The 27245-nt window shown below is 48.8% G+C and overlaps 2 protein-coding genes across 2 annotated transcripts; one reads left to right on the top strand and one right to left on the bottom strand.

The window, feature by feature from the left end:
- Positions 1-108: 108 nt before the first annotated feature.
- On the bottom strand, positions 109-21155 carry LOC311340916 (nidogen-1-like). The gene is made up of 20 exons (XM_084465826.1): positions 20769-21155; positions 16844-17149; positions 15875-16104; positions 14802-15313; positions 14310-14450; positions 13474-13725; positions 12963-13160; positions 12236-12484; positions 9683-9820; positions 9011-9136; positions 8138-8281; positions 7482-7610; positions 5006-5239; positions 4501-4673; positions 3805-3931; positions 3251-3422; positions 2335-2492; positions 2057-2180; positions 1657-1769; positions 109-1344 (listed from the first exon to the last, which is right to left on the bottom strand). Exons 1-20 carry the CDS (start codon positions 20961-20963, stop codon positions 1241-1243), a joined length of 3825 nt encoding a protein of 1274 aa, XP_084321952.1. The 5' UTR covers positions 20964-21155; the 3' UTR covers positions 109-1240.
- Positions 21156-23136: 1981 nt separating this feature from the next.
- gpr137bb (G protein-coupled receptor 137Bb) lies at positions 23137-26572 on the top strand (the record flags this gene model as incomplete). Its single annotated transcript, XM_084465377.1, has 7 exons — positions 23137-23535; positions 24050-24099; positions 24318-24540; positions 24774-24923; positions 25530-25658; positions 26045-26166; positions 26467-26572. The coding sequence occupies 7 exons, from the start codon at positions 23137-23139 to the stop codon at positions 26570-26572; spliced, it is 1179 nt and encodes a 392-aa protein (XP_084321503.1).
- Between the last annotated feature and the right edge of the window lie 673 nt (positions 26573-27245).

Raw genomic sequence — 27245 nt, 5'->3', positions numbered from 1 at the left:
CGTGTTGCCGCTCACGTGTTCTCCAGAGTGCGTATGTGTGCCTCCTCAGTAAATCCGAGCAGCTGGTTTCGAGGTTTATTGAGACTGTACATCTTGTTCTTTATTCACGATACCGGCTGAATAAACAGCGATATTTGGTTTCATATTCGTATACAACGCAAGTAACATGGTTCTCTTTGGAACGTAAGCAAGACAGAGAACAGTAGAAAATCGATAGATGATACATATACATATTGATTGATGTAAAGAAGGGTAATATGTCAGACAATGTTTATATTGTGGGAAATTATTTACAATTTCTTGGTTAAACAACACAAGCAGTGCATTTCTAGCTAACTTTGCTTGAGTTCAGTTGAACTATCGATAAATACTCTTTTCTAAATAAGATACACAAGAGTATTAATAAAACACCACGACTTCAAGTACTGCTGCACAAAGCTTCAGTTTGATGTCATATTATAATATTAATAATAAACAATCATCTAGTTAAAAAAGATCTTCCATCTCAAAGTAGTGGTAAATTTGTTCAAGAATCAAATAACGGAAATCCTTCCCCTGGCTCCGTCCTCCTGAGTTTAGCCTTGACCCCACAGTTTGCCAACAGATCAACCAATCAAAAGGAAAGACGGAAAGCAGTCTCCCTCAGGTCGCTGTGGAAGATGGCTGCTGGATGATAAGGCCCATTGGTTGGACTTGGTGTTTGTTCATGATAATAATAATGACAATAATAATAATTCAATGTGAGCGTGTTCATAAAGAAAAGCGTGGACATGCTTTCACAGTGATGAGTCCTGAGAGCTGGATGTGTATGATCGTTTATAAAAAATGGAAACTCCCTGAAAATGTTTTTTGAAACTTTGGAAATGTTCTTTAAAAGCTTTTCAACCGGTTATGTTGTAGCCTTCTCCACATCTGGCAGACAAGGTCCCTTCAAGTAGCATTTAGAAAGAACCCAGTACACTTATAAACACGCTAGTGTGCCAGCAGTACACTCATAAACACACTAGTGTGCCAGCAGTACACTCATAAACACACTAGTGTGTTAGCAGTACACTCATAAACACATTAGTGCATTAGCAGTACACTTCTAAACACATTAGTGCATTAGCAGTACACTTCTAAACGCGCTAGTTTGTCAGCAATGTAAGCCTCATCTGTGGGCCTTGAAGGGGATGTATAATTAGCCGCTCCCAGTCAGCAGACTCATGTCACTTCCTGTCTGGCAGACCAGCTTCCTGCCCTAGCATGTGCCGTCTCCATGGGAGGGGCAGCGGCAGGTGAAGCCTCCTGGGCGAGGGAGACACAGCTGGGAGCAGCCGCCGTTGTTGAAGCAGTAGTTGTATCCTAGAAACCAGACAAAGAGGAGGTCAGAGTGTTATCCCCCACAATGCACCAGGACATTATTTCAGGATGGCAACGTTTAGCCCTGGGTCTCCACCCCCTGGGTCACCACCCCCTGGGTCTCCACCCACTGGGTCTGTACCCCCTGGGTCACCACCCCTTGGGTCTCTACCGGGGTCTGTATCTGGGTCAATGCCTGGGTCTCTATCCCCTGGGTCTCTACTGTGCTGGTATGGGTATTCAGAACTTAAGTGTTTTTCTGCTCTGAGCTGACCGGTCAGGTCGGAGGTCAGAGGTCAGGGGTAGTTAGGGTACCTTGGTAACACTGTGTGGTTGCCACAGCAATCCCGTACGGCTGGGAACGCTTCTGAGGCAAGAATTCGTCCGTCTCTCTCTCCGTGCTACGATCCACCGTCACAACCGCCGCCCTGCGCACACACAAACACACACACACACACACACACACACACACACACACACACACACACACACACACACACACACACACACACACACACACACACACACACACACAGCGTGTATAGAATATATAGTATAATATATCATATAATATATATTGTATAATGTATAATGTACTATATATATATATATAATATAATATCATCTATTATATAATATATAATGTAGTATGACGTATAGTGTATGATATAATATAATGTATAATATAATATAAAACATAGTATAATTTTGGTACCTCCTCCAGTCGGTGTAGAACAGGTTTCCTCCGTACGACGTGAGGCCGAAGGGGTACTGGACCGCAGAGACCACCTGACGACGCACCCGGCGACCAGCGTCCCAGCACTCCACCCTCCGTGTGCCTAAACCAATCAGGACATCCGATCACAGCCAGACCGACCAATCAGACCACAGCAGAGCTTTTAGATGACAGACAGTTCTATCCGGAGAGTCATATACTGTCAATCATGTCTACCTCGCATGACTAGGAAATGTTCTCTGTGTTTCCATGGTTACCTGCATCCGCCCAGCAGAGGAGCTGGGTCTCGGGGTCAAAGGTCAGGCCGTTGGGCAGGCCCAGGTCATCCTTCACCAGAACCGTCCTCTCCGAGCCGTCCATGTTGGCCGTCTCGATCTTGGGTCCGTCTCGGTTCCAGTCAGCCCAGTACAGTCGGCTAGAACCAGAGCACCACCGCTTAGTACTGCAGTAACACTGTGTTCTACTACTGCTAGTACTGCAGTAATACTGGGTTCTGCTGCTACTAGTACTGCAGTAATGCTGTGTTCTACTACTGCTAGTACTGCAGTAATACTGGGTTCTGCTGCTGCTAGTACTGCAGTAACGCTGGGTTCTACTACTGCTAGTACTACAGTAATACTGGGTTCTGCTGCTACTAGTACTGCAGTAATGCTGTGTTCTACTACTGCTAGTACTGCAGTAATACTGGGTTCTGCTGCTGCTAGTACTGCAGTAACGCTGGGTTCTACTACTGCTAGTACTACAGTAATACTGGGTTCTGCCGCTGCTAATACTTCAGTAACACTGTGTTCTACTACTGCTAGTACTACAGTAATACTGGGTTCTGCTGCTGCTAGTACTGCAGTAATGCTGTGTAGTACTGCAAGTACTGCAGAAATACTATGTGCTACTACTGCTAGTACTGCAGTAATACTGTGTTCTACTACTGCTAGTACTGCAGTAATACTGTGTTCTACTACTGCTATGCCTGCAGGACTACTGTCCATACTGTGTTTCTGCCACTGGTACTACTAGTCTGGTACTGTTGATACTACTACTAATACTTTGAGTACAGAAACTCCTCCTATAGTTCCTTGTCTCTTGTCATGTGATCTGTACCGACCGGTCAGGTGCAGCTGAATGTGTGTATTGATGATCATTGATGATTATTGATTATATTGCAGGACCACCCACCCGTAGGTGGGATCCACCACGATGGGCCGGGGGTTGACCAGGTCCGTGTCAAACAGGACGTGGCGCTGGCTGCCGTCGAGCTGGGACACCTCCACCGTGTCGCGCATGGAGTCGGTCCAGAACAGCAGACGGGACACGTGGTCCACCGCCAGACCCTCGGGACTCTCCAGGCCTGCAGAGACGTCACTTTACAACCCCCTTCTTCTGGTGTTACCTGGTGTTACCTCCGCTGTTACCTGTGGTGTTACCTAGAGTTACCTGTGCTGTTAAATGTGGTGTTACCTGTGGTGTGACCTGTGGTGTTCCCTGTGGTGTTACCTGTGGTGTGACCTGTGGTGATACCTGTGGTGTGACCTGTGGTGTGACCTGTGGTGTGACCTGTGGTGTGACCTGTGGTGTGACCTGTGGTGATACCTGTGGTGTGACCTGTGGTGTGACCTGTGGTGTGACCTGTGGTGTGACCTGTGGTAATACCTGTGGTGTGACCTGTGGTGTGACCTGTGGTGTTACCTGTGGTGATACCTGTGGTGTGACCTGTGGTAGTGTTTTGTTACCTGTAGTAATGATGGGGATGATGTCTCCGCCGCTCAGGCTGGCCCTGCTGATGGCGGGGCCAGTGATGTCACTCCAGTACACCATTTGATCCACACAGTCGAACGCCACGGAAATTACCACGCGATCCTGGTCACATGACAGGAAGAGACCTCAGCATACACATCTCCCATAGCAGTTATTTGTTTTACTCTTAATTGGTTAAAGACAATAAAGCTAATTAGCTAGTGTCTGCAGCTCGATGATTACTAGCAGGCTGGCCTTCTCTCTAGCTGCACAGAGAGCGAACTAGTTAATGATAATGGGGGATTTGGATGACTGTTTATGTGTGTGTGTGTGTGTGTGTGTGTGTGTGTGTGTGTGTGTGTGTGTGTGCGTGCAGCAGGGTAGAGGTTTATGTGTGTGTCGGTGTGTCTGTGTGTGTGTTTACAGGGATGTCTAGCAGGGAAGAGATGTGTGTGTATTACATGGATGTGTAGTAGGGTGGAGGTGTGTGTTACAGGGATGTGTAGCAGGGTGGAGGTGTGTGTTACAGGGATGTGTAGCAGGGTGGAAGTGTGTTTTAGAGGGATGTGTAGCAGGGTGGAAGTGTGTTTTAGAGGGATGTGTAGCAGGGTGGAGGTGTGTTTTAGAGGGATGTGTAGCAGGGTGGAGGTGTGTGTTACAGGGATGTGTAGCAGGGTGGAGGTGTGTTTTACAGGGATGTGTAGGAGGGTGGAGGTGAGCTCCTTCCTCATGACGTCGCCATCCAGGGGGATCTGCTCCATCTTCCCGCTCTGGGCGAACAGGAGGCGGGCTCCCGGTGCCACTGGGATGACATCAGGCCTGGGGGTGGGGCCTACCGTGGGCGGAGCTATGGCCTGGTCGATACCTGGGGGACAGGCAGCCAATAAGAAGAGGGGTCAGGGCTTGAACGCATGCTGCATCCAGGGCTCACATCCTCAGCTTCATGGGTCAGTCGTCGTTGTTACTGATGGAGGTTACCGAGGCTACAGAGGTGAGCTGGTTGTCATGGAAACACACAGAGGAGTCAAGCTGGCTGTCGTGGTCACTCAGTGAAAGGAGCTGGTTGTCGCGGTAGATCAGAGTAGCTGGTTGTCATGGTAACCGAAAAGGCGAACTGGCCGTCATGGTTACTCAGAGAGAGTAGCTGGCTGTCGTGGTCACTCAGGGAGAGGGGAGCAGGTTGTCACGGTTACTTACAGAGGGGGTGTGTGTCTGCGGTGCGGGTGTCGGGGACCTCCTGCCCGCGGGCGTCGACACACCAGCACTGTGCGGCGGCGGGGTGGCACTGGGTGGGCCGGTAGGCCCCGCCCTCGTCACACTGGGGGACGTACTGACCAACCGCCGGGCGCGGCCGGAAGAACGACAGGAAGCCGTCGCTAGGGGGCGCCTTCACGCTCTCTCTGTGGCGCTCGCACACCGTCGGCTCCCGCTCTATAACATACAGCTCTATATCACCACCCTATAACATACAGCTCTATATCACCACTCTATAACTCACAGCTCTATATCACCACCCTATAACATACAGCTCTATATCACCACTCTATAACTCACAGCTCTATATCACCACCCTATAACATACAGCTCTATATCACCACTCTATAACTCACAGCTCTATATCACCACTCTATAACTCACAGCTATATATCACCACTCTATAACATACAGCTCTATATCACCACCCTATAACATACAGCTCTATATCACCACTCTATAACTCACAGCTATATATCACCACTCTATAACATACAGCTCTATATCACCACCCTATAACATACAGCTCTATATCACCACTCTATAACTCACAGCTCTATATCACCACTCTATAACTCAGCTCTATATCACCACCCTATAACTCACAGCTCTATATCACCACCCTATAACATACAGCTCTATATCACCACTCTATAACTCACAGCTCTATATCACCACTCTATAACTCACAGCTCTATATCACCACCCTATAACATACAGCTCTATATCACCACTCTATAACATACAACTCTATATCACCACTCTATAACTCACAGCTCTATATTAGCACTCTATAACATACAGCTCTATATCACCACTCTATAACTCACAGCTCTATATCACCACTCTATAACATACAACTCTATATTAGCACTCTATAACATACAGCTCTATATCACCACTCTATAACTCACAGCTCTATATCACCACTCTATAACATACAGCTCTATATTACACCTCAGAGAGAGGCGGGAGTTTTGCAGCTCAGAGACTAAAGGATGTTTACAGCGAGAAGGTCGTAAAGAAGCTGAAGCTGAAGGAAGTAATTATACACCTCGAACAACAGAGGACAGACAACACTCTGAACACCAGGACAGGAAGAGCTCCCATTTACCTCTAGACCTGGTCTGACTCCAGCCCTGTATACGTAGGCTAATCCCATTCCCTACTGATCTAGTCTAACCCAGTCGTATCTGCCTGGTTTTACCCAAGTCCTATAGACCTGGATTTACACCAGCCCTTTATACCTGGTCTTACACCAGCCCTTTAGACCTGGACTTACACCAGCCCTTTAGACCTGGACTTACACCAGTCCTACAGACCGGGTCTATCCCAATCATATAGGTCTAACCCAGTCCTATAGACCAGGTCTAACTCAGTCCTATAGACCAGGTTTAACCCAGTCCTATAGACCAGGTTTAACCCAGTCCTATAGACCAGGTCTAACTCAGTCCTATAGACCAGGTTTAACCCAGTCCTATAGACCTAGTCTAATCCAGTCCTATTAACCCAGTCCTATAGACCAGGTCTAACTCAGTTGTATAGACCAGGTATAACTCAGTCCTATAGACCAGGTATAACTCAGTCCTATAAACCAGGTCTATAAATCCAGTCCTCTAGACGTGTTGTTGTGTTTACAGGACTACAGTGGGGGTGTTTACAGAGTGAGGGGCTGCTCTGCGTCATGAGTCTGCTCCTCTCTAATAAGAGATAAACAGAACTGTCTGCTGCTGTTTGTTGAGTCTAGAGTAGTCCTGCATATCTCCCCCTAACGTCCTTCTACTGGACCCAATGTCTAACACCCCGGCACACTGTCTATCACCTACCTGCTCCTTAATGACCTGTCTCTGTACTGTCTAACCCCTACCTGCTCCTTAATGCCCTGTCTCTGTACTGTCTAACCCCTACCTGCTCCTTAATGACCCGTCTCTGTACTGTCTAACCCCTACCTGCTCCTCAATGCCCTGTCTCTGTACTGTCTAACCCCTACCTGCTCCTCAATGCCCTGTCTCTGTACTGTCTAACCCCTACCTGCTCCTCAATGCCCTGTCTCTGTACTGTCTAACCCAGGGGTGTCAAACGTACGGTAATTTAATCTGGCCCGCCAGATAATAACTAATGTCTATCAGAACTGGCCCGCCGGCATATCGCATTTCAGCGTTAACGCGCGTCTTGGCGCGGTAACCCTGGCCTGTTAACTCCGGCAGCCCATAATTGACCCTGTTACAATGTAATGTCCCCAATTAATGCAATGCAATTGGCCCGCGATTGTCCAAGACTTCAATTTTGGCCCACTGTATAGTTTGAGTTTGACATCCCTGGTCTAACCCCTACCTACTCCTTAATGCCCTGTCTCTGTACTGTAGTAGTAGTAGTAGAACAGTAGCGATAAATGGTAATAAACAGTAAATGGACCCACCTGTAGAAACGGGGCTACAGTGGAAACCATCGCCTTGGAAATCTGGGCGGCATTGACAGGTGTAGGATCCCTGGGTGTTGAAGCAGACTGCGTCACCATGACAACGACCCTGCTGGCACTCATCCACATCTGGAGGAGGGGGTGAACATTTTTTGGTACTGCAGTGCTATAACCCGTAAGAATACTCATGGGAGTACTGGTGGATCTCGAGTGGTCAGGACCAGTGCCCCAGGCCATCAGGAAGAGGAACAGCGTGTGATTTATGATTGTACTTTACTGTTATGATTATGTTCATATTTCATGAAGAGCTGGTCTAGTCATGTGACCCCGTGTCTGAGGAGACGCGGTGAACGATGATATCGTCTCAGTCACAACGAGCACCAGGCAGACGTACTCATCGCCACGGTAACTGGGGGGGTCTACACCAGACTCTGATAGAGCAGTTATCTGATGCCTTGCCCAAGGACAAGGTCAGCAGAGTCAGAACGTTTCGAGGACAGACACACACATGTACTCTCTAACACACACACACACACACACACACACACTCTCCAGCACACACATACATACTCTCCAGCACACACACACACACACACACACACACACACACACACATACTCACACATGCACACACTCTCCGAGGCACTTCTGCTCACCTTCACACACACGTCCATCTCCTAGGTAACCCGGCAGGCAGGAGCAGAGGTAGGCAGAGCCTCCGGTGTAGTGACACATTGCTCTCTCTATGACATCACAGTCATGACTTCCTGTCTGGCAGTGGTCCACAGGAAGCTCCTGCCCTACAGACACACAATACCAGAGTACATTCACATTTAGATGCAAACACACATACAAACAATTCCAAACCCACACATACAATCCCAGACACACATTCACACTCCCACAGTCATGAAAATATTAATCATTAATTGCATTGCCACTGTAGCCACGAAGTCTGATACTGTGGCCATGCCAGTATACTGACTTCTTTGTTGTGTTGATTCCTTTAACTGTCTTGCAGCCTTGCTTGCAGACTTGCAGACTTACTATTAACTGCCTATGATGTGAACGTTTCCCTATAAGAATCATGTACATCCATTTTCTCATGGACTATGCTTCTAACAGTCTTCTAACAGTCTAACAGTCAATCTTCTAATAAAATAAATTATTTTGCTGTCCGAAGTGTCCTAAAAGGTAAAAAAATGTATTCTTTATCACTCAATCCCATACACACACACACACACAACCCGCCCCACCCAACACACACACACACACACACACACACACACACACACACACACACACACACACACACACACACACAGACGGTATATTAGTGTGAGTAGAGAATCCTGGCTTTCATCCAACATATGGAGCACATCAAGTCTGTTTATCTCTCTAAAGTCAACATCTGTACACAGCAGGACACTGGGTGTCGCGCGCGCACACACACACACACACACACACACACACACACACACACACACACACACACACACACACACACATACATACAACCCAATACGTACGGGTGCAGGTGTTGTGGTCCCCAGGCAGGAAGCCGTCGGGGCAGTCGCAGCGGAAACTCCCCTGCTGATTGGTGCAGACAGAGCCCCGCCCACAGGCTGGGGGGACGGCCCGGCACTCATCTACATCTTCAAATAACATTAACATATATTAATATACATGTACACATATTAACACAGATTAACATACATCTACACATATTAACACATATTAATATACATATACACATATTAACATACATCTACACATATTAACACATATTAATATACATCTACACATATTAACACAGATTAACATACATCTACACATATCAACATATATTAACATAGATTAACATACATATCAACATATATTAGCATAGATTAGCGTACATCTACACATATCAACATCTATTAACATAGATTAACAGACATCTGCACATATCAACATATATGAATACACATCTACATATATATTAACATAGACGGATATACATCTACAGATATTAACATAGATGAATATACATCTACACATATTTACATATATTAATATACATCTACGCATATTAACACAGATTAACATACAGCTACATATATTAACAGATATGAATATACATCCAAATTAACACAGACTGTATTGTTATACATCTGTATATTAATATATACATCTACGTAGATGATCCACATAGGTGTTACCATAGCAGGTCCTCCCGTCTCCGGTGAAGCCAGCGGAGCACACGCAAGTAAACTCCAGTCCATCTCCATGACGACAGATGGCGTTGTTGTCACAGCCGTGACGACCGGTGAAGCACGGGTTCTGCTCCGGGGGTCCACCTGAAACAAAGGTTGAAATGGTTCATTCCTGTCCACTTGCATCCACTAGCTTGGCTTAGCATTGACTAGCATCTACTTACTAGCATGGCCTCATCTGGTATCTACTAGCACAGACTAGCATTAACTATCAACTACAAGCACTGATTGGTATCATCTAGCAGCTAGCATGGACTAGCATTAAAGGGGTAGTTCGGGATTTTGGACATCGGGTCTCATTTCCAAGTGAGCCAGTGTGTTATTTATCATTGGAGACCATTTTCAACACTTTTCATTCAGTCCTTCTAGTTGCAGAAATCGCTGGTGCTAGGCTAGCGCAACTCGAGGGGAACTGCTAGCCTGCCAATAAAAACGTAAGTTTAAAAAAAAAAGTTTTACCCACTCCAAAGTACACCCGATACAAACCAATTATAATGCCCGACTATCGATGTAAATGTCTGTGTTGATAGAATAATATTAGAAATAAATTGCAATGATCATATTACATTTTAGCAATGCTAAAATGCATTTCAGCAAACTCCATAGTCCAAGACACCACTCACCCACTGCCCAAATACATCACCCCACTACCCTCAGGACGAAGATACAGAACCCTCAAATTCAGGAGGGCTCGCCTGGGAAAAAGCCTGATCCCTGCAGCTATAGCGGCCCTGAACAGCAGGCCCCGCTGACCAGTCTGCCCAATATTGAATCTGTCTGTCTGCTGTTTCACTGTGTCGTCATGTACTGTATGTTGTCACTGGTGCTGTGGATGTTGTATGTTGTGTATACCATTGTCTGTCTTGTGATGTATTGTCTCTCATTGTGCAGCCTGTGAAAACAAATTTCCCCATGGGGACAAATAAACTTAATAATAATAATAATAATTTTGGGGGACTACTTTCTCAGAAGTGGCGGAATTTCACTTTGCTCCGGTGTAGCAACCAATTCACTACAGCAGAAGGTAAACAGAGAAGCGCACTCCAGGTAATATCAGTCCGCCGCTGCCGTAGCTTGCTTCCAACTACAGGGATTATAAACTAAATGCAATGCAAGGGTAACTTTATTTCTTACACTATTCTATCAACACAGACATTTACATCGATAGTCGGGCATTATAATTGGTTTGCCTCGGGAGTGGGTAAAACTGTTTTTATTGGCAGGCTAGCAGTTCCCCTTGACTTGCGCTAGCCTAGCACCAGCGATTTCTGAAACTAGAAGGACTGAATGAAAAGTGTTGAAAACGGTCTCCAATGATAAATAACACACTGGCTCACTTGGAAATGAGACCCGATGTCCAAAATCCTGAACTACCCCTTTAACTACTTACTACTAGCATGGACTAGCATTCACTAGCATCTATTAGTATAGCCTAGCCCCATCTTTCATCTAGCATATAATATAGCATCAACTAGCACAGACTAGTTGGACTAGAATTTACTAGCATGGCCTAGCATCATCTAGCACAGACTAGCATCTCCTAGCACGGACTAGCATCATCTACTAGCAAATTAAATACCATTAAACAGTATCTGCTAGCACAATAACTAGCATTATATAGCATCTACTATCACAATAACTAGCATGAAATAATGTATAGTTATACTTTTGTTAAATGTCAATGGTTAGTTGTAATAAAGTTATAGCTGTTGTTATAGTTAGTTTTAATAAAGTTATCAGTGTTGTTAATAACGTTAGTCACACCACATGGCAGCAGCCAATCAGCTTCCTGCAAGACCATGTGACCTCAGCAGGAAGTAGGGCCAGATGTTTCACTTCAACCAATAAACCAGAGATGTACAGATGTTAGTTTAACCTGCTGGCCACACACACACACACATACACAGACACACAAACACACACACACACACACACACACACACACACACACACACACACACACACACACACACACACACACACACATAGAGCCTCCTAGCTGTTATGCCTCCTCAAGGATCTCTCTCTCTCTCTCTCTCTCTCTCTCGCTCTCTCTCTTGCGGTCTATCTCGACAGCTGAAGAAAACATGGCCTCTAACCTCAGCATTTTTCAGGGCAGATCTCTGAGGGCGAACTCATTGGATGTCATTTCCTCCCAGATATCCTCTTAAAAGTGCATGACAAGGAAGGTGGAACCTCAAAATCCTCCCCAGGACTTCCAACCTCCAACCATGTGGAGGAGGTATAGGAGGAGGTATAGGAAGAGGTGTACGAGCAGGTGGAGGAGGAGATGTCGAAGGAGTCATAGCAGAGGGGGAAGGATGAGGTTTAGGAGGAGGTATAGGGAGACGCATAGGATGAGGTGCAGGAAGAAAAGTAGGAGGAGGTATGTAGCCTCCTACTCCGCTGAGGTGTAGGAGGAGGTATAGGAGGAGTTGTAGATGGAGGTGTAGGAGGTGGAGAAGGAGGAGGTGTAGGAGAAGGAGGAGCAGGACTCACTGCTCATGGATCCTATCTTGTTGCTCATGGCGTATCGGATGAGCTGGTTCTCTGTGTCGTACATCACGAAGATCTGGTCCACGCTCAGCTGCTGGGTCTGGGGCGCATGCTGTCTCCCGTCGTCCTGACGACCGTCGTCATGGGGACAGCTCTGGAAGCTGATGGTCTGCCGCCACTGGAAGGTTTGGGGCCGCACCTCCCCACTGGGCAGGGTGACAGTGTACTCCCTGTTGGAGGAGGAGGTGATGTCTGGAGGAGGAGGAGGAGGAGGAGGAATATTATTTGGAGAAGCACCAGGGATTCTGCTGATAGTTAGTCAACGCAGCCTGACCTTTAACCCCTGCCGTTCCACTGCTGCCTTCAACCTGCTGGATCTTTTATTTGTTTTCTCACAGAACGCTTTCTTTTACAAACTCTTAGAACATGAACACGTTCCTCATGTCAACATTATGGAACATGAACACGTTCCTCATGTCAACATTATGGAACATGAACATGTTCCTCATGTCAACATAAATGACCAAAAGCTAATTCACACTTTCAATGTATTCTATATTGTATATATATAATATATATTGTAGCACTGCAGTGCTGTGTGTAGTACTGCAGTACTCTGTGAGGTACTCCAGTACTGTGTGTAGTACTGCAGTACTGTGTGAGGTACTCCAGTACTGTGTGAGGTACTGCAATGCTGTGTGTAGTACTGCAGTACTGTGTGTAGTATTACAGTTGCCGCTGTGCTGGTAGACCTCCTGGTAAGCCTGGATGTGGACGGAGGCCCCAAGGGGCAGCTCAGGGACCCGTCCCTCCAGGGTGGTGCTGACCAGCAGGTGTTCGTGCTCGTCAATGCCCCGGAACTCCTGGGTGATGCTGAGTCTCTCTCCACCCCCCCACACCACCTCCACCTGCCTGCTGAACACGCCTCCTGTGGGCACAACGGGGGTGGTTATGTTGTGGTTGTGATTATTAGTATATTGTTGTTGGGTATTGTTATTATGTGGTTGTTGTTGTGTTGTTGTGGTGTTGTTGTTGGAATTAAGTTGTTGTAGTGTTGTTGTTATTATATTGTTGTTAAGGTGTTGGTATCATGTTGTTGTTATTATGTCGTTGTATGTTTTTGTCCTTATTATGTTGTTGTTGGTGTCTTGATTTTATTATGTTGCTGTTGTGGTGTGGTTGTTGTTATTATGTTGTTGTTGGTGTCTTGATTTTATTATGTTGTTGTGGTGTTGTCGTACCGATGAGGCTGAATCCGTTCTGGTAGCCCGGTTGCTCCAGAGCGAAGGCCCAGCCCATGACTCCACCCAGCGAGGTCAGGGGCTGGAGGGAGGGGCCGAGGCCTGCGGGGACGCTGCTGATGGCTACGTACGCCCGGCCGTCATTGGCCACCACATAGGAGTGGAGGTCGTTGTTGCTGAGCTGGACGGGGGTGGAGGAGTCGCCCACGAAGACACGGCCGTTCACCTTCCCGTTCATCCTCTGGGGTTTCCCTGTGGAGCACCAGCAATGTTACCCCACCCTGCAGAGCCCCTACCCCTACCCCACCTCCTGCAGGCACCGTCAGCCTGCTGCACCGTGACCCCACCCTGCAGCACCGTGACCCCACCCTGCAGCACTGTGACCCCACCCTGCAGCACCGTGACCCAACCCTACAGCACCATCAGCCTGCAGCACCGTGACCCCACCCTGCTGCACCGTGACCCCACCCTGCAGCACCACGACCCCACCCTGCAGCACCGCCAGCACCGCAACCTAAACATTTGATCTAATACGTGGGGGGGCTTAATACGATGACATACAGAAGATCACCCTATGAGAGCGCTGTTTTGATAAACAACCAAGATGTCTGAGTTTTATCCAATTGCGTCCAGACACATTTTGGTCTGCGCCCGTGGATAACACCCGACAATAAAAAAGGAACCGAGAGGATCCAGAGTAAAACGCATTTGTGAATTGGTCTGGCGACGTCATGTTAGTCCCGACCCACAGGTTGGGAAACACTACTTTCTCTAGAAATATCTGCATACATTTGGAGGTGGAGGGGTATGAGAGACAGGGGGTGCTAGTGTCTTACCTTCTGCAACACAGTCCTTCCCGTTACCATAGAAACCAGGACGGCACTGGCAGCAGGGCCCGGTGCTGTAGTCACGGCAATCAGCGAAGGCAGAGCAAGTCAGTCTGGTGCTGCTGCAGGTCTCTGAGTTGTAGGAAAACACTGTGGAGGACACGAGGCCTGCCATTAGTAAACACAGAGATGTGAAGGTTAGAAACCTTACGCTAGTAACATTACTTTTACAAACCGTATGCTAGTAGCCTTACCTTTACAACACTTACCGTAAGTAACCTTACCTCTAGCAACACTGCCGCTAGTAACCTTGTCGCTAGTAACCTTGCCGCTAGCAATCACGCCGTTAGCAACCACGCCGTTTGTACCCTTACCGTTAGAAACCTAACCTTGCCGGTGGAAACCCTGCGGTCAGTAACCTCACCCTTAGAAATGTTTCTGTTTTACCGCTAGTACCATCCCCCTTTTATCAATGAATCAATGAACTCTAGTGATTTTTACCGTCTACATCCAGGTCTTGGTCTACCACCACCACCTCTGGATGCTGGGGCCGCTCAGGACCGGTTCTCCCTGGGTGCTCTGGTACTTCTGGTTCAGGATATTCTGGTTCTGTGGTCTGTGGTTGTTGAGGTTCCTCTTGGTCGGGATACCATGATTCTGTGGTCTGTGGGGTGAATTCGAGGGTTTGGGTACTCTCAGGATAAGGGTAGGTGGTACCAGGTAAAAGGGTCTCTGTTTCGGGCTCAAACGGGACTTGGGTCTCAGGCTGGGATTCCGGGGTCGTGTTCTGGGGCTCAACGGTAAGAGGGGTCGTCTCGGTATCCTCCACAGCTGAGACTGGGGCTTCCGTCTCTACTTCCTGTTGATCCTCTGGCTGCCTTGGAGACTCAGTGACAATATCTCCCTCCAGTGATCCAGTGAGCGTGTCGATGACCTTGCCAGGAATGATGTCGGTGAAGTAATGGTGACCGACCTTGTACGCCCAGACACCCGGGCGACCTGTGTTCGTCTTCCTGTGAAGATACAACCCAAACAACAGTGGTGACTACGTGCTATCAGCTAACCTGTGGCTACTCAACACAGTTAGTTAAGTTAAGTTGAGTTAGTTAAGTTATCCTTTATTGTCCCTTTTTGGGGGTCTGCTTTTGACCCATCCGGGAGCCGGTGAACACATACACACTTGCACATACACACACAGAGGAGTGACCTTGTCAGAGGTCCACTCCACACACATGGGGGCACACCGGCACGCCCGGAGCAGTGGGCAGCCGCAGTGCAGTGCCCGGGGAGCGGGTGGGGGTTTCAGGTGCCTTGCTCAAGGGCACCTCATCCATGGATGAGGACGTAGGAGATAATTAGTGCCTCACATTCACCCATTCATACACACATTCACACTCCAGTGGCAGTGTCAGCCATGCAATGCAACAGCAACCTCGTCGGGAGCAGGTAGGGTTACACGTCTGGCTCAGGGACACCACGATACTAAGCTAGGAGGAGCCGGGTCTCGAACCAGCAACCTGGTGAAGGGACATACATTATGGTGGTAAAGTAAGCGGACGAGATGCGCCACATACTCTGCCAGGGCCGCGACGGAGCTCTCTTCCTCTGTGGTGGTGCGGTAGTACTCTCCCTCGGTTATGTAACCAAACCAGCCTTTCTGCTGGCCCTGGTTAAAGCCAGCCTCTAAGGGCTTGCTCTTGCCCCCTACCGACGTGGAGAGGAACTGCAGGCCGTCTCTGGGGTACAGCAGGATAGCGTAGGAGGAGGAGGAGAAGGAGGCCACCACCAGCTGGAATGTGTTGGTCTGAAAACACAAAGAAGACAGTGTGGTGGACGTCCAAGTGAGGACAGACATTCAGCCTGTCTCCAACGCCTACACGCATCCAGAGCTTCACACACTTATTAATGTATGAAATGTCTACGTTCTCATGGCTGGAGCGGAGGCATGTCTGGATGCCTCCCAACATCTGACCTTCTCTTACACTGGGCTCAGAGCCATGTCATGTTCATCTGCCAATAGTGAGGCAGTAGTGCAAAGGGATAATGTCATCTCATCTCATTTATCACACAAAACACTAAACAACGAATATCATTCCCAACCCGACCTTTAATGGTCCCTACACACAGAAGCCCAGCCCGGTCTGTAGTGGTCCCTACACACAGAAGCCCAGCCCGGTTTGTAGTGGTCCCTACACCCAGAAGCTAAGCCCGGTCTGTAGTGGATCCTAGTCCCAGCAGCCCAGCCTGGTCTGTAGTGGTCCCTACACACAGAAGCCCAGCCCGGTTTGTAGTGGTCCCTACACCCAGAAGCTAAGCCCGGTCTGTAGTGGATCCTAGTCCCAGCAGCCCAGCCCGGTCTGTAGTGGACCCTACACCCAGAAGCTAGGCCCAGTCTGTAGTGGACCCTGGTCCCAACAGCCCAGCCCAGTCTGTAGTGGACCCTACACGCAGCAGCACCTTCCTCAGCTCAGTAGAGAATCACTCCAGCTCATGACCACACGGGCAGCAGCTGATCATGACCCCTGACCTCCTGACCTCCTCACCTTGATGCCCACGCTGTCCCCACGGCTCCCGCTCCCGTGTGGGGTCATGTTTTGCCATGTGACCACCAGGGCGTGTTTCAGCTCCCCCTCCTCCGCAATATCGGGGAACGCCCGCTCCAGGGTCGGGGTGATGGTACGCAGGACATCTGGACTGGTGGTCTGCCAGAAGGAGACCTTCCCCTGGCCAGCACGAGCCTCCAGGTCCCCCAGGAGAACGGCCAGCATCTGGATGCTAGCCGGTGTCTGGCCCAGGTAGGAGGCCTCGGGCGGGGGCTGGCCAGCCGACACAAAGCCATTGGTGTGGATCTAGAAGAGAGAGGCTGAGGTCAGGGCGAGAGCGGCTCCTGGTGGTGGGGGGGGGGGGGGGGGGGGGGGGGTAGGGTGAGTCTGGGTAAGTCTTTGCATAGGGTGAGTCTGGGTTAGTCTCTATAGGGTGAGTTTGGGTAAGTCTCTGTAGGATGAGTCTGGGTTAGTCTCTATAGGGTGAGTCTCTCTATAGGGTGAGTCTGGGTTTTTCTATCTATAGGGTGAGTCTCTGCGCAGGGGGAGTCTGGGTAAGTCTCTCTATAGGGTTAGAATCTCTATAGGGGGAGTCTGGGTTACTCTCTTTATAGGGGGAGTCTGGGTTAGTCTCTTTATAGGGGGAGTCTGGGTTAGTCTCTCTGGTCTATAGGGTGCAGCTGGGTGAATATCTCTACAGGGAATGGGTTAGTCTCTGTATAGGGTGTGTCTCTATATAGGGCGAGTCTCTCTAAAGGGTGAGTCTGGGTGAGTCTCTGTATAGGGTGAGTCTCTCAGTAGGGTGAGTCTCTCTAAAGGGTGAGTCTGGGTTAGTCTCTCTATAGGGTGAGTCTCTGTATAGGGTGCACCTGGGTTAGTCTCTGTATAGGGTGAGTCTCTGTATAGGGTGAGTCTCTATAGGGTGAGTCTTTGTACAGGGTGAGTCTGGGTTAGTCTCTCTATAGGGTGAGTCTGGGTGAGTCTATAGGCGGGAGTCTCTGGTTAGGGGGAGTCTGGGTTAATCTCTGTAGGGTGAGTCTCTGTATAGGGTGAGTCTCTGTATAGGGTGAGTCTCTGTATAGGGTGAGTCTGGGTCTTCATAAGAACACATATGATGTATTGGTGAGGTCATGCATGCAGGCCCAGTGAGATCAGTGGTCTGGCGTGGGAACGTGGCAGCAGCAGCTGTTGCAGCAGACAGATGTGTTGTGTAATGATACTGTACGCTCCCGGAGACCAGCGGCTGGTTTGGAGGGCTGTGACCCGACTAATGGAGGTGTACGATGTGGATGATCCCAGTAATAACATCCTACTTCCACAACAACAGCGCCGGTGTTGCATCATCTTAGAGTGGCTCATCGACAAGAGTCTGAGGCCACGGACCAGCTCAACACTAGCAAGTTGGCGGCTGAACCCACTGACATGCTAACCACGTGCGGTGCAACTCGTCGCGGCAGGAGTTTGATTCCCTGCAGTGCTATGCTACAAGTTTGAAATTCCCCTTCTCCTCCAACGCGTTGTCCTGTCTCTCTTTGTAAGGAACCGATGGCAGTCTGCTGATCGGACCGTCACAACGTCTCTCCTTCACTGTAACAACCGTTCCCAATCATTTGTAGCCCCTGCTACAAATAACAACGATAGTTATATAGCACCTTGGTCCTTTGGAATCAATGTACGTCACGTCATTACAGAATTGGTTGGATGTGAATCGCGTTACAAATATTTGACAAAAGGTCTTCCAACAAAGACCAAAGTGCTATATTGTCATTGTTTGATCACGGACAGGTCAATCCATTAGATACAAAGCAACATGGTGCCACTCCCACATTGAGCCACGCCCACACTGAGCCACGCCCACACGAAGCCACGCCCACAGTGAGCCACGGCCATGCTGAGCCACGCCCATAAAACGCCACGCCCATTCCCCCATTATCTTATCATTATCTCGACTCGGAGTATGTTTATACTATATGTAGCATAAATATACATTAATATGTATAATACATAGATATTTGTATTTACATATCACCATGGTACAGTTTTCTAAATGTAATTTGAACTGAGTAACTTTTGGGAAAGAAAATCCTGTGAACATTAGCTTTCTTGCTAATACTGTACCATGAACACACCTGAACCATGAACACAACTGAACCATGAACACACCTGTACCATGAACACACTTGTACCATTAACACACCTGAACCATGAACACACCTGTACGATTAATACTAGTGTACTATTAACACTCACACACACACACACACACACACACACACACACACACACACACACACACACACACACACACACACACACACACACACACACACACACACACACACACACACACACACACACACACACACAGCCCCAGGTTGATTTTAATTGACCTGATTAGAGTAAGAAATCCAGCCAATGAAAGAGCTCCCCTCCCCCTCTTAATTACTGTGAGTGGGGGTGGGGTCCTAAGAAAGTTTATATGGTTACTGAGGGCTTGACCCCTGGGTCACATGACCCAGCAGGCGGGAAACCGGCTCTACACCGAAGGGAGACCAGCTGACAGCTGGAAACACGCACACACACACACACACACACACACACACACACACACGCAAACACACACAAAACCGGCGTGCAACACATACTACTTTTTTTATGTTTTGGCAATAAAGACCTCCCATTGAGAGAGAGAGAGAGAGAGAGAGAGAGAGAGAGAGAGAGAGAGGGAGCCGGAGTCACTGGACTTTAACCATTAGCACACCTTTGTAAATGAAAAACTTCACTTTTTCTGTCTGTTCCCAATGATTGCACACATCCTGCACATTGTAAATACCATATGGACAGTGTATCTTCAATTTATCTGTTAAGAAAGGAGATAGGAGAAACTGGACTTTCACTTTTTATATATTGAGTATGTAATATTCAAATATTTGATATGTATATATATTTTGTATTTAATATGTTATACTTTGACCTCCTGATTGAACATTTGTTTCTCATGCCAATAAGGCTTTTTTAAATTGAATTGAGAGGGAGAGAGAGGGAGAGAGAGACACACACACGCACGCACAAAAACACACACACACACACACACACACACACACACACACACACACACACACACACACACACACACACACACACACACACACACACACACAGTTTGTGAGACACACTCTGCAATGTCTTTGATCTCTCTCTCACACACGCGCACCCGGGCTGCCCTCGGCAGCGGAGCGTGCAGCTCTGTCCTGTTGTGAGCGAGAGCGAGAGAGAGAGAGAGAGAGAGAGAGAGAGAGAGAGAGAGAGAGAGAGAGAGAGAGAGAGAGAGAGAGAGAGAGAGAGAGAGAGAGAGAGAGAGAGAGAGAGAGAGTGTCTTGGGGTCCCTGCTCTCCTAGGGGGGAGGAGTGTTGTGGGGTCGCAGCCCAGACGTCACATGACGCTTGGAATGCTTCTCTTTGTGTTCATATTAATTAACTCGCATTCCGAACGCCGATAAGAAGCCGTCGCGTCTCTTCTCCACTAATTGAATTAATTTGATTACTTTATTTACATTCCCATGATGAGCGCCCCCCCCCCCCCCGCCGCGGACGGATGGAGGATAGAGTGGACAGACCCCAGCACCCAATGTTTAAACCCACAACTTAAGACACGTCGTTTAAATTCCTAAAGCCTTGAAAGACTTCAAAGTCCTTAGCCGTAAAGACCAGATTGAAAGTAGAAAATAGCCGGTCAGCTAAAGTATGGTTGAGGCAGGTTTAGAGGTAGACTCATCAGTAGTTATAGTTAGGGGTCATATTTCATCACGAGGCGCTCAGCAACACTGGAAATAAATCCGTGAGACGCACATTGAAATAACTGAAGTCATTAACTTAATTAGTGCTGAACTAATAGCAACGTAACATGATCTGCGTGGTGGACTCACATAGACGGTGTTCAGGGTCTCCCCCATGAAGTGGAGTCCGAAGTCCAGCTTCACCTCCCAGGACTCGTCGCTCCCGGGATCCAACACATCCTCCTCGGAAGGAGACTCATACAAGTCCGTCCAGGAGATGCCCCACACAGAGCAGACCATCAGGAGCAGAACCCCCCAACACAACCACCTGTCGGGCCGGCCCATGCTGCGGTCCGGACTCTAGGGAGACGCTCAGGTACGAGGAGAATCCGGACTCTAGAGGGACGCTCAGGTAGGAGGGGGTCCGGACTCGAAAGAGACGCTCAGGTACGAGGGGGATCCACACTCTAGAGAGAGGCTCAGGTAAGGAGGGGACTCCGGATTCTGGAGAGACGCCAAGGTTAGGTAAAAGGTAAGGGAGAGGAAGAGAGTGCTCCTCACAGCAGTCAGGGATTGAATGGAGGTCTGAGGAGGAGAGCATTGGGGTGAGGCCGGAGTGGGAGGGGTGAGGCGTGGGAGGGAGGGGTGAGGCGGGAGAAGGTGGGGTGACGCGGGGGAGAGAAGAGTGAGTGGCTGGGGAGGGAGGGAGGTTGGAGTGGGGAGGGGGTGATGCGGGGAGCGGGGTTGTGGTGGGGAGGTGGGTGGTGCGGGGAGCGGGGTTGTGGTGGGGAGGGGGGTGGTGCGGGGGAAGGAGTGTGAGGCGGAACGTCGTGCCGGTACCGTAAGACTTTATTAAGCTGGGCTGTACCGGGTCGCGCCGGGTTATAAATACGGGCTTAGTTAAAGGGTTTAGTTATGTAGGCCTACAGGTTGGGTAAGATAGCTGCATACACCTGAGCACCCATCAGAACCGTATCAAATAAAACGTAACAATATACATCCGTAAGTAACTTCCAACCCAGTCACCTGGGATCAACCAGGGAAGAGATCTGCTGCCACCTAGCGCTGATCTCGGGAGTAGCGCCGCACTGCGGAAGCATTCTTGATTGAATCGAGACTATCGATTCACGTTGTGAATTTGAGTTGTATTTTCGAATTGTATGTATAGGAGTATTATTTTAGATATATGTTTTATTGCTGCCGTTAGGATCTCTCACTCACACGGTCTGTTGTCTTTGCCTTAATGGGCGAAGTCAAATTTATTAAACAGACTTCATTAAAACGTTAATATGTTATCATTACTGATTCCTGGCTCAATACTTAAGTTGTCGGCAATGATTTACGTTCGGATGGTTAGAATATGTTAAGATATGAGTTTTTTTTAATGTAAAATCTTCAGTGTGAATGTTTTATTTTCCCTCTCTGTCTCGAAACAAAGTGAACGCTCAGTACTTCGTGTGTGAGCGATCTACGGACCTTCAACCGTTCTACGGACATTAGATTTCATTTAGATCGGATCTGCTGCTGATGGTTTGCTACTGAGGGTCTGGTTTGAAGCTCATTGGTCAACCAAAGATTCTGATGCATTTAAGATTTAAAGCGGTAGAACCATCTAGGTAGATCCACCTTGGTGGAACCATCTAGGTTGAACCATCTTAGAACCACCTTAGTGGAACCATAGACCCATTGACCGAATCATTGGTAGAACCATCTATGTAGAGCCATTGGTAGAACCACCTTGGTAGAGTAACCTTGGTGGAACCATCTAGGTAGAACCATCGAGGTAGAACCATCTAGGTAGAAGGGCTTTTCAGTGTATTTGCTGCAGATGCTTGGAATGGATTAAGTCTCTTCTCACACATTCTGACTATTTCATCCTCTGCCTATGGTACCTTGTGGTGGTTTGTTTTATGTTATTTATATTTATTTATATTTATTACACGGGAGAGGAGGAAGACGAGGAGTGAGGAAGAGGATGTGCTGCTGTGATGAGGGGGTGTGTAGGACCCCCCCCTCCACGTGGATACCACACCTCTCTCGCTCAGCCTCACTCTCCTTCCAGATCCATCTCTCCCCTCCCCCCAGAGGCACGACCAGCACTCTCTGCTCCTCCCACCAATCAATGACTGAGAAGACGGTCATGTGATTGGTCATGTGACAGCAGCAAACCAATAGCAGCCCTCTGAGGTACCGGCAAAAGGAGGGGAGTGCCCTACCCCTCTCTCTCTCTCCTTCTCTCTCTCTCAGGCCGTGTGGATCTGCAGGAGAGACACGAGAGATGGAGAGACAGAGAGAGCGCTAGAAAGACAGAAAGGATAGACAGATCAGTTGAAAAAAAAGAGGGAGACAAGAAGACGAAGAGAAACAGAAGAGAGAGAAAGAGGGAGAGGGAGAGAGAGAAGGAGACGGAAAGGGAGAGAGAGAGAGAGAGAGAGAGAAGGAGAGGGAGAGAGAGGGAGGTCTTGGTCTATTCTCCTGCTGGTCATTGATGGAGGAGAGTCGTGTACAGGAGCAAGAGATGGCAGCAGGAGGAGCAGCAGGAGCGGCAGGAGGCGCAGCGGCCGCCAACAGCTCCCTCCCGCCGCCCCCTGCCCCCACCACCTCCCCGGCGGTGCCCCCCGTGGTGAAGCTGGGCCTGACGGTGGTCTACACCTTGTTCTACACCCTGCTGTTCGGCTTTGTGTACGCCCAGCTGTGGCTGGTCCTGCGCTACCGCCACAAGCGCTTCAGCTACCAGACGGCCTTCCTGTGGCTGTGCCTCCTGTGGGCGGCGCTCAGGGCCCTGCTCTTCTCCTTCTACTTCAGGGACTGCGGCCGGGCCAACGCTCTGGGCCCGCTGCCCTTCTGGCTGCTCTACTGCCTCCCCGTCTGCCTGCAGTTCTTCACGCTCAGCCTCATGAACCTGTACTGTGCTCAGGTAGGCCTGCTGACCCTACTAACCCTACTAACCTTACTACTAACCCCACTAACCCGTACCCTACTTATCCTCATCCTACTTACCATACTACTAACCTTACTACTGAACCCACCAACCCTACTACTAACCCTTATGCTAACCTTACTACTAACCCAACTTAGCCTTCTACTAACCCTAATAACCCTTCTACTAACCCTCCTTCCATCCCTACTAACCCTACTAACTTATAAACCTACTACCTCTTCTTACTTTAATAACCCTACCAACTCCACCAACTCTACCAACGCTACTAACCCTACTAACTCTAGTAACCCTACTACCTCCACCATCCCTACTACCGTATCCTAATAAACCCATACATCAGTATTTGTTGTATTTATTGGTGGAACACAGTAAACACAGGAGGTCCAACATAATAAAACATAATAACGTCAGCAGCAGATGCATTTGAAGAGGCTTCAGACTCCTAGTAGCTCTGCTTCTAACCCTCATCCTCCATCTTGTTTATTTACAGGTTTACTTTAAGGCAAAGTCCAAGTACACCCCAGCTCTACTCCGATACAGGTACCACCTCCTGCTCCTCCACCTCCTCCTCCTCTTCCCCTCTAAACCTCCCAGATACAGGAACCACCTGTCCCCCCACCTCCTCTTCCTCCTCTTCCTCCACCTCCTCCACCTCCTCTTCCTCCTCCACCTACTCCTTCCATATGATTCTACCAGTAAACACGCAATTTGACTCTACAACTCAGCAGTTTGACCTCTAACATTTACCCCTGGCTCAGGCTGCCACTGTACCTGGTGTTTGCCGGGGTGAGTGCGCTCTTCCTGGGGGTCAACCTGGTGTGTGCCCTGCTGGTGAAGACCTCCTGGGCCCCCGTGAAGACCCTGGTGCTGGTGCGTGTCACCATCAACGACAGCCTCTTCGTCCTGTGCGCCATCTCGCTGTCAGTCTGCCTCTACAAGGTGGCCAAGATGTCCCTGGCTAGCATCTACCTAGAGTCCAAGGTACTACTAACCGTACGAGCCCTACCACTAACCCTCTAACTCTGCTAACTGTACTAACCCAACCACAAACCCTACCAGTAACTATACTACTAACAATAATGGCCCTACCACTAACCCTCTAACCCTGCTAACTCTACTAACCCTACCACTAACCTGGAGAGACATGATGGGGAGGGTCACCCTGGGGTGCTGGTTCATGTTTTCTGTGTGTTCTTCTTGTTGATTGGCTACAGGGGACGTCGGTGTGTCAGGTGTCTCTGATTGGCACCACGGTGGTCCTATTGTACGCCAGCAGAGCCTGCTACAACCTGCTGGTGCTCGCCCTTGCCGACATCGAGAAGATGGACTCCTTCGACTACGACTGGTACAACGTCTCAGACCAGGTAACACAGAACCACAGAACACCAGTACCCCCAGACCAAAACTGCCCACATCCAAAGGGTTACCACATGTTACAACCAAACCACCCCGCATCCAAACAGTTACCACATAATACTACCAAACTTTTATTGTATTTTAATGGTTGTTCTATAAATGTCTTTAACATGTGATTCCTGCCTTTGTATATCACTTCTGAATCTCACTTGTTTTTGAAAGGGGCCATATAAATGAACTTACTGCAAAATCTGTGTTCCTGATCTGATCTTTTTTTACCTTACCCTGTGTGTCCTGGCATGTCCCTGTGGTTCCTGTGTGTCCCTGTGGTCCCTGTATGTTCCTGTGGTCCCTGTATGTATATGGATGTCCCCGTATGTTCCTGGGGGTTCCTGGTTGTTCCTGGATGTCCCTGTATGTTCCTGGGGGTCCCTGTATGTTCCTGTGGTCCCTGTATCTTCCTGTATGTTCCTGAATGTCCCTGTATGTCCCTGGATGTCCCTATATGTTCATATGGTCCCTGTATGTTCACGGATGTCCCTGTATGTTCCTGGGGGTCCCTGTATGTCTCTGTATGTCCCTGTGGTCCCTGGGTGTTGGTGGTGTGTCTCCAGGCCGACCTGCGCTCCTCGCTAGGGGATGGTGGCTACGTGGTGTTCGGGGTGGTCCTTTTCGTCTGGGAGCTCCTCCCCACTTCCCTGGTCGTCTTCTTCTTCAGAGTCCGTCGCCCCCCACAGGATGGGGTCAGTATGCCGCAGAGCTCCTGGATTACAATTTGAGAGGGTTAGGGTCTTAGGGGGTGGTGACTTGGGGGTTGGATCTTGAAGCCAGGTCAATATGTCTGTTTATACCAGGTCTATGTGTCTCTATAAACCAGGTCTGTCTCTATAAACCAGGTCAATGTGTCTCTACAAACCAGGTCTGTCTTTATAAACCAGGTCTATTTGTCTCTATATATCAGGTCTGTCTCTATTAAAAAAGGGTCAATGTGTCCCTATAAACCAGGTCAATGTGTCCCTATAAACCAGGTCTACATGTCTCTATATATAAGTCTGTCTCTAAAAAAGGTCAATGTGTCTCTATAAAAAGGTAAATGTGTCCCTATAACCATGTCTATGTGTCTCTACAGATTGCTGCAGGGATTCCCCACCATGTGTTGTCATCCAGAAGGTATTTCTTTGACAACCCTCGTCGCTATGACAGCGATGACGACCTCGCATGGAGCATCCCTCCTCAGAACGCGTCCGCCAGGTAACCTCAACGTCACCTGATCCCCCAATCATTACCGTAGCAACCAGTGGGAGGAACAGAGCGAGGCTGTCTGGGGGTTATCAAATCAGAAACTGTAGCGCCTTCCTTCGTCGCTTTAACAAGCCGCTGACAATTCCTCCTTAGAGTTAATTTCATCTATTGCTTATGAACTTAATACAAGACATTTATACGAATGTTATGTTTTTGCCTTGTTAACCTAGCGATGGCACCAGGCCTTTAAGGTCCATAGCTGTGTGTGTAACATGTGGACTGAGGCCTTGTGGTCTTCTGCTCTGCCAGCCTGCCATCAGACTGCTACGACTGGGGGAGTCACCACAGCTTCAGCACCACCAACCACCAGAGGTTCACCACCGCCACCACAGAGGAGCTCCACCCCTACCCATGAAGAGGCGGGTCAGGACCAACTGGACCCACAACGCAGCATTTCTACAAAGCATTTTATTTCCTGGCCCCCGGATGGAACGTGCTCAGTACTCCTGTATGTATGAGGTCCCGGTCCCAGATGGAATGTGCTCAGTACTCCTGTATGTATGAGGTCCCAGTCCCAGATGGAACGTGCTCAGTACTCCTGTATGTATGAGGTCCCAGTCCCAGATGGAACGTGCTCAGTACTCCTGTACATATGAGGTCCTGGTCCCAGATGGAACGTGCTCAGTACTCCTGTATGTATGAGGTCCTGCTCCCAGATGGCGCATGCTGAGTACTTCTGTATGTATGGGGTCCTGCTCCCAGGAGCATGCGTATAACCCGGTCTAGTCCTGTGCTCATGCTCAAAAGTTGGTGACTGGAGGTCGATACCAGTTGGGCTCTACAAAAGATTCTAGGTATCCAGGAGGCATGAGCGTAGGAGCTTGGTCAGGTCCGGCTCTGACCACATGTTCAGCGTCCCCCCCACTCTGTGGACCTGTCACTCACCAAGTGTGGACCTCAGTCCACACTTCAGATATGTCCATCTGTATATCTGTGAATTGTTTTGTTGTCAGAATGTTCTGCATGCCCACACTTGCTGAATTCTGCAGGAGAAGGGAACGACCCGCCCGGGTTCTTCAAGACCTCAG

This window comes from Micromesistius poutassou (genome assembly GCF_964030765.1).
Source record: "Micromesistius poutassou genome assembly, chromosome: 3".
Lineage (NCBI taxonomy): Eukaryota > Metazoa > Chordata > Actinopteri > Gadiformes > Gadidae > Micromesistius > Micromesistius poutassou.
The sequence above is the reverse complement of the archived record's forward strand: the minus strand, read 5'-3'. Positions and strand labels throughout refer to the sequence as shown.